We start from the raw sequence: 11,062 nt of genomic DNA on the forward strand, positions 1-11,062 counted from the left end.
AGCAAGGACAGCACGTGATTGATACATCCCCGTGAGCTGGGGATGTATTAACAATAGGGATGAATGGGAAATAACGTCCCATCTGTCACAGCTTTTCAAGATTAAGGGGGGGGGGGGGGCAGGGGGGAAGAGGAGGGAAAAAAAGGAAAAGAGGAGGGAAAAAAAAAAAGAAAAAAGGGAGGGGGGAGAAAAAGTGGGGGAAGGGAGGGTAGAAAAGAAAAAAAGAGGGAGGGAAAAGGAAAATAAGGGGGAGAGGAGGGGAAAAATAACACACACACACACACCCCCCCCGCACCCCCATTCAGTATCGGGATGAAGGGGAACACCAAGCCCTGTGTGGGAGCAGGGCTGCCAGCCCCGCTGTGCCGGGCAGGGGGGCACACACAGCGCTGCTGCAAGGGGGGCTCAACCACACCAGGCTCCCAGCCCCTGCCACCCGAAGCCACCCCCCCAGACCCAGCACCCACCTCTCCCTGGGGAGTGCCAGCGAGCTGGGCTAAGCAGGGCATCAATGTGATACCCAACGGGGCAAAAAGGCAAGTTCACACAACTGGAGGAACTATACATTGATAAAAATAGGTAACTCATGACATTCACGTATCATCTTCCTTTCGGCTCTGGCCTCTCCCTAGTGCCTTCACACCCAGGCAGGCTTGACGGCGGTACCAAGAAGTGCCCCAGCAGGCTGCAGCATGGCCTCGGTCAGCCTCTTGCATCATCTGTACCCACGCACTGTCCTGCATCCCTGATAGCACCCCGCTCCCATCCCTGCAACCCCAGTGACATCCTGCCCCCATCCCTGATGGCAACCCGCTCCCATCCCTGATGCCGTCCTGCTCCCGTCCCCGCATCCCTGATGCCATCCTGCTCCCGTCCCCGCATCCCTGATGCCAGCACCCGGCTCCCATCCCCGCATTCCTGATGCCAGCACCCGGCTCCCATCCCCGCATCCCTGATGCCAGCACCCCGCTCCCATCCCCAGCTCCTGGCGGGCAGCGAAGAACCAAGCAAAAAGGCAGCTAAAGAAAAATAAAGCAAGTCAGCTGCCACCAGCGCCCAGCTGACCCACACCTGAACAGACAGAATAAAACCAGCAATGGCATCACACCCAGCCGCGACAAGCACCAGGGTCAGCCTAGGAAAGGGGCAGCCCCCCCAGGGCCTTCTCCCGGCCAGCTCCACAGGGAACAGCACCCACGGAACCCTGCCACCCACCCAGCAGACACCACGAGGGGGGTTCCCCACGCCTGATGCCACCAGCATCGCCCTGGCAATATCATTTTTGTGTGTGTATACACACTATATATATATAAAAAAAATAAAATATATATAAGTATTGTTTTAATATATATAAACATACATTGAAAAGTATCTTTTATACATATATACTTTTACTACCTACATATTAAAATACCTTTAAAAGCACATATAGTATCTTATATGTAGTATCTTTATATATATTTAGTATCTTTATTTTTACATAAAAGATACTAAATGCTTTAAAAACTAAACCACCCATTATTACTTTATATAAATATGAAAGACCCTGAAATACATTAAACAGCTATAGTTAAGACCCGGAGCAGGACGGCGAGCAGCCCCACTTTCAGCACTCTGCATCCCCCTCCAGCCTGGCGTAACCCAGCACTCACCACACACAAGAAAATCCCCAGCAAGTTTAATTCCCTTGGCAAAGCGAAGCAAACCCTCCCCACGCTGCGGCCCGAGAAAAATCTCTTCTTGCCCTTTAGGTTTCTCTAATTAATTTTTTTTTTTAAATTAGACACATTAAAACTAGACAGCCACGGGAGTATGTTTTCTGCTCCCCACGTATATTTATAGATGCACACACAAATAGATGCTGGTGGCTTCTCCTGGCAGAGCAAATGGTTTGCACGAGGATTTCCTCTCCCCTAATTAAGCATCTCATTGACGACAAGCAATTAATAATAAGGAAAGAAAAGATGGGCTGCCCATGGGGACACAAAAGGGCTTGTACATTTATTCTGAGCCTTAATGTTATCAGCATTTTAGGTTTAAAAACAAGGGGGTGGGGAAAACAAGTAAATAAACAACTAAATAAAGCCAAAATACACAGAAACAAGAATTGAATTGATGCTCAAGAGAGGAAAAATTATTTAAGGCTAATTCCTTTTGAAACAGGAGAAAATCCTGCACGTCTCACAAAATCACCCCCAGCAAAGCTGCCTGGGCAGGCAGTTCCATCACCACCCCCCTGGCAACCTCTGCCCGCAGCAAAACCCCCTAAGTTTCGCCATTTACTAGATCAGCAAAAAAAAAAAAATATATATGTTTTTTTTAATATTACAGTGATGTCCAGCCTCCCCCTCCACGCGGTTAAGATGGATGTCCCTTGTGCTTTTATTTCTAATCGCTGAAAATTACAGCGGAAGCAGAATTTAAAAGGCACCTTCGCAATTGGGAACCCAAAAATGTCACCGGTTTGGGGACACCAAACAGGGCTTCGCTCCTTATTAAACTCCACATTTGTATCCAATGCTTGTATAAAAGTCAGCATTGGGGTGGCTGTGTTTTATTTTCTGTATTTCACAACCAACCCTGATTATTTTGTTTTTTTCATCTCTTTCTTTCCCATGAACAGGATTTTCAAAGATTTCAGAGCTGTACCACCCATGTTTAAGGGGAAAGATGATGCCGCCTCCCTCACCGCCACGCTCCAGATACAGAATACTCCTGACGCGTGATTGCATCGCCCTGCTTTAAGCAAATAAAAGCATTCCCTGCTCCTGCTGGGTCTAAAAATCAATTCAAAATTTAATCTTCAATTCTAAAATGGTGGGGGCGGGGGGGGGGGGGGGCGGGAAGAGGGGAATTTTTTTCTTTAATTCTCCAAGGCATATTACAGCATATACAAGGGGAACAACAAAAAAAAAAAACCCAACAAAACAATCGAGATACTGTTGGATCCTTCCTATAGGAGCCGAAACCATTTGGCTGGCAGCAGAATGGCTGATTTTTAACTCATGAGAGGCGGCTCGGCAGAGCGGGCAGGATCCACGCTCCTTCCCAGCGATGTCACGTTTAATTCCTGCCTTCGGAGAAACAGAAACAACCCCCTGCCAGCAGCTCCCGGCGCACCTCGAGGAATCCCTTCCCCGACCTACGGCAGCGAGGTGTCAGAAAATGGGTTTTCCAGCCCATTTCTTATCGAACCGTATTTCTGGGCGTCTAAACACAGCGGTAAAATCAGAGCTCCGTGAGATCGGGTTATAAAAATACAGGGCTCCAGGTGGACGCGGGGAAGCGGCGGCATCGGCACCTCCCGGTCCCCAGCGCCGTGACGCAGAAACGCTGGGGGACGAGAGCCAAGATGGGCTCGGGTTCCCCAAGCCAAATTAAAACACAAACTCACTTAAATAACCAGCGGATTTTACCATCAGAGTCCCCCCCCGAATTCCCAGCGCGTCTCTAGGGCTCAACCACAACTACAAAAATCGGATTTTCTACAAATTTGAAGCCCTTGGGTGGGGGGGGGGGGGGGGACAGGGGACAGGACACGGACACACACACACGACACGACAACAACTACAACATGACCACGTGAGGCTCTGTTCCCTGCCAAAAATCACATTATAAAAATAAAATCTATAATCTACCGAGGCAAAGGCACGGTCCCTGTAGCTGGATATATTAGTATAAAGCAGAATATATTTTTTTAGCTGTGATAAGAAGATATCAGCTTTAAATTAGATCTCAATAACCTGAGGAAACTTGGGAGCCGAGCTGGCATAGAAAACTTGGAGCCAGCTGAAAACAGCCTGATGCAAAATAAATCGGCATTTATTTCTGGGCTGTTTACATGTCCTTTTTTCTTTCAAAACACAGAAGAAAAAAAAAGTAGCAGCACCCCAGCCCGACGGAGAATTTAGGTAAAGGGGAATTCCTTGCTTACATCCCAAAGGTCGAGCCCCGGGTCCATGCTGCCTTTCCAAACTCCCAATTTCTGGCTCCATCACTCTTCCAGAGTCCTTGACAGAGCAGCTTGAGGCTGCTGCAGAGCTTCACCCTACAAATACTACAGCTGGCGTTTGGAGGGGGGGGGGGGTGGGTTGTTGTTGGTTGGGGGGTTTTTTTTGCTTGTTTTCCAAGATTTTTGAAGGTAAGAGCGTGTGATCCCTGCCTAGGAAGAAACCCCACTCCGGCACACGTGATGCCGGGCACGAGCCGTTCCCCACTGAGCCTCAATTACACAACAGCGTGTCCCCCCCGCCGTCACTCCAAAATTAATGTCCTGACACCGATCTCCACACCGAGCCAACCATCCCGCAGGACCCTCCGGGGGGTCCCGGGCTTTTTCCCAGCGCACAGACCTTTTATCCCAACACATACTGGGGGGGTGAAAAACCAAAAATACTGTGTTGCGACGAGGGAGCGCGGTGATGGGGTGCGGGGTTACCTGCTCTACGGGGTGAGCGTGTCCCCAGCCCCACACCTGACCCCCAAGGGGGTGGGCTCTGCCCCTCAAGCGTTCAGTGTCGGGGACCCCCGGCCGCCAGAGAGAGAGGAGCATTTGCAATGAACTAATTGCTCAATTCCTCATTAAAAACAACCTCCTCCTGCAGCGCGGGCGGCCCAGCTGCTGGGCGCCCCCCCGGGGAGACCCCCAGGCCACCCCCCCGGAGAAAGCGGAGGGCTGGGGAAGGGGGAGGGGGTGTTTTTCTTCACCCCCAAAAAGCCAAGCGGCTGTTTGCTGCTGGCCCGTCGGGAAGCGCCCGCCCGCCCCGCCCGCCGCGTACGGGGGGGCCGCGCTGCGGGACACCCAGGGGTGAGGGGGGGGCGGCCGGAGCGCTGCTGTGGGCCAGGAGCTCCGCTCCTTCGCTTCCCATCGCTTCCCATCGCTTCCCATCCCCCGCCTCCGCTCCCCAGAGCGAAAGTAAAACCCGGCGGGGCTCCCGCCTCGCCCCCCCCCCCCCTCGCCGCTCCGCCGTGGGCCGGCGGGGGGGTGGGGGGGGGGTGCGGGGGGGATGGCGAGCGGTTACCTGAGCTTTTTGGGCACGGAATAATCCACTTCCATCACTTTGCCGTGCAGCTCCACTTTCCCTGCGGAGACAGCGGGGCGCTCAGCATCACCCCGCGGCAGGCCCCCCCTGCTCCCCCCCTCTCAGCCCCCCGCCGCTGCCCGCCGCCCTCCCCCCCCCCCTCCCCGGGCCGCCCCCCCCGGCCGGGCCGCCCCCGGGCCGCCGCTGCCCTGCCCGCGCCCCGCCGCCCCCGGCCCCCTGCCGCCCCTTCGGCCGCCCTTTGCTCCGCGCCCCCGGTGAGTTGGGGCAGGGCTCCTCGTAAAATGGTTCCCGAGGGGGAGCGGGTGCCGGGGGGGCGGCGGGTAGGGGGGGTCCGCGCCCGGGCGCCTCTTAATAAAATCGAAGAAAAAAATCAGCGAAAAATCGCCGAGGGTTGGGGAAGAGCCGGGGCGGCCGCGGGAAGGAGCGCGTGGGGGGGGGGGGGGGATGCCCGGGGCTGGGGGCGCCGCGACACGGGGGAGCCCCGGCGGGGGGGGAGGGGGGGGGGGCGAGGCGGGGGGATGCCCGGGGGGGGGCGGGGGGGGCTGCGGCGCCTGGCTCACCCGAGAGGGTCTCGATGGCCCGGATGGCCCAGTTTTGGTCCGGGTAATCCACGAAGGCGTAGCCCGACTTGAGCAGGACCTGGCCGGCCAGGGGCAGCTTCCTCTCCCCGAAGAGCTGCTTCAGGTCCTCGGCGGTGGCGGCGGGGCTGAGGTTGCCGATGTAGAGCTTGTTCATCCTCCGCCGCTTCATGGGAGCCCCCCGGGCTCCTCCCCGCCCTCGGCGCCCGGTGGAGACGCGGGGACGGGAGGGTACGGCTCTGCGCCACCCGCCCTGCCCCAGCCCCAGCCCCGCAGGAGCCTGCGAGCGCGGCGGGCAGCGGGCGGAGCCGTGCCGAGCCCAGCCGAGCCCAGCCCGCCCCCGCCCGGCCCTGCGGCCGCCCCGTCGGTCGGAGCTCGGCGGCAGGTGGAGCAGCGCGACCCCCGCCGCGGGGGGTGGGGGGGGGCAGGACCCCCGGGGGCGGCTGGCCCGGGCAGAAGCGGCTCCCCGCTACCTTGGGACGTCGGTTCGTGGTGGGTCGGGAGGGTCCGGCCCTGCCTGCAGCCCGCGCCCCCCCAGCTCCCCGGACCCTAAACCTGCCGCCCCCCCAGCTCCCTTGCCCTTAAACCCGCCGCCCCCCCAGCTCCCCTGCCCTTAAACCTGCCGCACCCCCAGCTCCCTTGCCCTTAAACCCATCATCCCCTCCCAGTTTCCCGGCCCCTAAACCCGTCACCCCCCAGCTCCTCTGCCCTTAAACCCATCACCCCCTCCCAGTTTCCCGGCCCCTAAACCCGTCACCCCCCAGCTCCTCTGCCCTTAAACACACCACCCTCCCAGCCCTTTTTAAAGCCATCGCCCCCCAAAGCTCCCCGGCCCCTAAACCCATCGCCCCCCTGCCCTTAAGCCCATCATCCCCCCAGCCCTTTTAAACCTAGCACCCCCCAAAGCTCCCTGGCCCCTAAACCCATTGCTCCCCAGCTCCCCTGCCCTTAAATCCATCACCCTCACCAGCTCCCCTGCCCTTAAACCCACAGCTCCCAGCCCTTAAGCTTGTCACACACCCCTCAGCTCCCCTGCCCTTAAACCTGTCACCCCCCCTTCCCCGAGCTCCCCAGCCCTTAAACCCGTCGCCCCCAGCTCCCACTCCTTGCCCGACACAGGTGTCCTGCTGGCACAGCCCCTCTGTCCTTGCCCAAAAGCACTTGAGGAGTTCCTTCAGGGGAGGGAAAGAGTCCTGCTCAGAAACCAAAGTTCAAAAATCAGTAAATAAACACTAGTCTGTATGAAATGCACCTTTTTAGAAAGTGCGGGTGCACAAACCCGCCCCAGCCGAGGTCTGAGCAGCCATCGCTGTGTGCCCACCCGGCATCCCAAAGGCTTCCCGAAATGGCGAGCTGTGCTCTGCCACCTGTGCACTGAGTTTTGCATGTTCTCAGCTCGGTGGTGGACGCTGCCGGAGCTCCTGGGGCACATGGCTGGCGGGGGCTCTGCTGAAGGCTGTCCTCAAGTGACCAAGAGTCAGTGTCACAACCTGCCTTGTCTGCCGAGGGCTGGAAGCTGCAGGTTAGGTGACGATTTTCTCTCTTTTCCTGAGAATACAAAGCCAAATCGTTACGGAAGGGCATCCGGGCTGTGACCGGAGACTAAAATAAGGTGCAGAAATAATACTGGCTGACAGGGGAGGATGGACACAAGTGTCCTTGGAGCCGAGTGTTGTGCCCTACGGCCAGTCGTCCTTTACTGCGGAGGGGATGATGGACAGTAATTTAATTCCGCAGATTTTAAACTGCATGGCGGGACAATTAAAAGCGACGCTCCCTCCTGGCGTGCTGCATCCCGCTGCCACTCTTCCCCTGTCATGTGGAGGTGCTGGATGGAGTAGGAATAGCAGTGACGGGTGCTTGATGCCATGTGTATAGCAAAAATAGATGTGGTTGGACTGCGATGATGCAAAGCGAGAAGAATCCTTTCTCCTCCAATTTCTTCGTCTTTGCTTTCAGCCCAGCTCCTGCCGGGCTGTCATGTACCAGTGGGTCTGGGGGCTCTTCCATCCTCAGCCCCTTTTTCAGGTGCTGTTAGGCCAAAATGCATTGATAATGTCCTTTTTAAAAAAGCTTACCCTCGATCAGGTCATTAATTCATTCACAGCGATGAGCTATCAACAGTAACGGGGCAGGGAGCTGCTGTTTCATCGTTGCCACTGGGAAGCAGCTGGAGAAACCTGAGGCTGCTGGAGTAATTAGTGCCCACAGGCTGCAATATTCATTTATGACTCCTCGCTCAGGTCTTCTGCAGGAACTGGATGTCACACAGGAAGCCTCCTGCAATTACCTGCATGATATCATCCCTCTTGCCCCTGATTTTTGGCTTTGCAGAAGGTGCTCAACAACCTTCTTCAGAAGTTTTCCCAACCCTGTGGAGCTGGTACTCTCTTTTCCAGAGTTTTAGTGGAGCAGTCGTGGTCCAGATGAGATGGTCAAGGGAAGTATGTGTTTGGGGGAGGAGGATTTAAGAGCACTAGTGAAAAATAGCTGGCAGGGCAGCAACCACCCAAAGCTCAGTGTAAATGGTGCTAAAGGTGGTGCAGGACCCAGGAGGAAAGGCAAGCTGCCCTCCCAGGACGGGACATGCAGTGAGATCAGTCCTCTCTTAAAAAGATGCTGATGTGGAACTAGATTGGGAGATGGTGGCGAGACTGATAAAAAGAGCAAAAAAACACATGAGAGCAGAGGCAGGTTGAAAGAGGGTTTGTTTAGTCTGGAGAAGATAACAGGCTTGTATGTGTGAAGGGCTGCCTTGAAAAGAGAGGAGAAATTAGGAAAAAAACCCGAGTGTTTGGTTGATGGGACATGAGAAGAGAAGGAGGTGGTGCTGTCCCTTGGCTGGAGGTGTTGGGAGGAGACAGGACAAACACTGGGACTACCACATCCACCTTGGTGCTGGGGGTGGCCCAAGGGGTCCCCCAGAGCCCTCCAAGCTCAGGATAAACTGGTTTGCCCGCACTTCCATTTTAACCTGAGCCTTTGGTATGCCTGTCTTGGAGCAGGCAGGTTAAGATCAATGAGCTTCCACCACCCCCCCTTTTTCCGACGGACTGGTCTGACTGGGACCTGCAGCCAGGGACTGTTCAGGCTCCTGTTAACAGATGCTTGTCAGGTGGGTGCTGTGTCAGGGCATCTGTGCTGGGATCCCTCCTTGGATCCTGCAGCCGGAGCACCCATCCCCACAGGGTGCTGGTGAACAGGACAGAGAAAGGGACAGCGCAGGGAGAAGGGATCCTGCCTGGAGCCAGCGTGAGGGATACTGGGAAGCCATCACGTTTCCATCAGTAGATGGGCTCCAGAAGCTGTGGTGTGCTTGGCAGGGCTGGCAGCAAGGCGGACTTGGGGATAATCCCTAGGGAGACGTGCTCCGTGAGCCATCCCCCACTGTCACCAGCAGTCATCACCAACACCTCACACAGTGTTGATGAACTTTCTGGAAAGTGTCTTTTGGCTTTTAGAAACCTCCTAGCAAAAAAAGGGAGCAGCTGCTGCTGCGATGAGGGAAGAGCATCACAAGATTGGCTGAAGTCAGTTGCTACAGCAGCCTACCTCAGTAGGGCAAGATTATCCATCACCAACAGTGTAGTGGAGAAAGTAATTCAGAATTCGGTTGAAAAATGCTTCTGTACTTTTCAAGCCACGGGGGAATCTGTTTGCTAGCACACGAGTGAAAAATCTGACAGCACTAACAGAATTTCAGGAGCTTTCAGGCTATCAGCCCTTAAAGCTCAGGGGTGGCACAGTACAAGGCATCTGTCGTGGCTGGGTAATTGAATTAATAACTAGGCCTCTGTTAATTATACTTGTACAGGGGCTGAGCATGAGAGAAACCCTCGTGTTTTTAAATTAAGGAGTTGCTAGGGAAAATAGGATTTTTAGGAATTTATGAAACTCGCTGGAGAGCTGAAAGCTGCTGCGCTGCTTGTGCAAAGGGTGCCAGCAGTCACAGCGCCGAGCGCTCCGTGCCACACGCGACCCAGACACTCTTAAGGCCCAGTTTCAAATTAACTTATGTTTGTAAGCAACCTTACAAGTTAATTTTAGTAATGTTTTTCTGAATATGCTAAAACCACAATTACCCCAACAATATCATGCTGAGCGGCTCCCCCAAGTATACACCAGCCCCCGGGGGACCCTCCTCTAGCCCCGGGGAGGGGGGAGACACTGCAGCGGTCACTGTGATGGGACTGGAGCATCTCTCGTGGCGGGAGAGGCACAAACCGACCCAGAGGAAACTCCACCTGCACACGGTGGTGAGAGACCAGCGGCACACCACCACAAACACTGCCCAATTTCCTTCCCCCCCCTCCGCCCGCAAAGTGCTTTTAAAAGTTTTTTATTTGTCCCACTCTCAACAGGAAAGCAGGTCAGCGAAGGGCGCAGCATTTCGCATCCACCCCAGCAGATGTTGCCTTCGCCGCTGCGGTGGCAGAGGATGCTCCCCGAGCGCCGGGAGGATTTCTGCCCAAGTTCAGGGTGCGCTTCCCCCGTCCCCTGCAATGAATTCGTTACATGCTGGCAGAGCATCAGGCCATCCAGCAGTGATTCAGACGCGGTTTCAAAGCACATCACATACCACAGCAATCTGTCATTCCCGCGTAAGAGGGCAACATGACACGCCGGGGAGCATCTGACCAGGGGCTCTTTCTGGACTGACAGGCAGCGGGAGTGATTCAGCGGCAGGAACCCCCAGACAAAAGGCTCTCCCCACCACGCGAGGCCACCCTGCCAGAGCCAACGCTCCCCCAAATCCTAGAAACAGCTTTAAAATGGGTTTTTAGGGGGCAGCCTGGCACGCTGCCTCCACTGAAAACACCCATCTTCCCTTTTGTACCTTTTGCAGAGGAAAAGCTCGCGCTCCTCCGTGGCTCCAGGCCTTACCAGAAGTACCAGGTATCATCGCCGTGCAGGGAAGGGGTGGGAGGATGCTCTTCTGGCAGCAATAAGCCATCAGATGAAGTCAGCTGCCAGGAACTGGACCGCGAGTTGCGAAATCCTAATTTTACTAAAACATAAAGCAGCTTACCGAAGGACACATGTTCCTGACTCTACGTTTGTCAACTCCTGCCGAGCAATTCAAAGGAAGCCTAAGCCTGTGACTAAGAAAACGTGGTCAGAAGGACGAGGCTGCCCGCACTACAAAGGAGAAAGCGCAGCTCCAGCAGGCGGGAGCCCACCTTCCCCGGGAGCGCTCCTGCACGTGTCCCCAGTGCAAACCAGTGCAAACCGCGGCCCTGAAACCCTCACACCCAGCAGGGAGCTGGCGCAGGGACTGGGGATGCTCAGCGCAGAAGCAGCACTACACGCTCCAGGGGATGCATGAAGGGGAGCACCAGCTCGGCCCTGGATGGGATCCTCACTGCTGATAGTTAAAAATAATTACTGCTGAAATCCTGCTGTCCATCTGGACAGTAAAGCGCAATAGGGATTTTAAAAAAC

The 11,062-nt window shown here is 55.5% G+C and overlaps 1 protein-coding gene across 5 annotated transcripts in view; it reads right to left on the reverse strand.

Moving 5' to 3' along the window:
• Positions 1-5,904, reverse strand: part of IGF2BP2 (insulin like growth factor 2 mRNA binding protein 2) — a 33,495-nt gene extending 27,591 nt beyond the window's left edge. For all 5 annotated transcript variants that reach the window (XR_008734359.1, XR_008734358.1, XM_055723185.1 and 2 more), the window contains exons 1-2: positions 5,603-5,904; positions 5,022-5,082 (exon numbers count right to left, since the gene is read on the reverse strand). Coding sequence is in view for 3 of the 5 variants with exons in the window: in XM_055723185.1 (XP_055579160.1) it covers positions 5,022-5,082; positions 5,603-5,792 (251 nt within the window). In the remaining 2 variants the exon portion in view is untranslated. The remainder of the gene's footprint in view (positions 1-5,021; positions 5,083-5,602) is intronic.
• Between the last annotated feature and the right edge of the window lie 5,158 nt (positions 5,905-11,062).

The sequence above is a fragment of the Falco cherrug genome, chromosome 11 (assembly GCF_023634085.1).
Source record: "Falco cherrug isolate bFalChe1 chromosome 11, bFalChe1.pri, whole genome shotgun sequence".
In the NCBI taxonomy this organism is placed as follows: Eukaryota; Metazoa; Chordata; class Aves; order Falconiformes; family Falconidae; genus Falco; species Falco cherrug.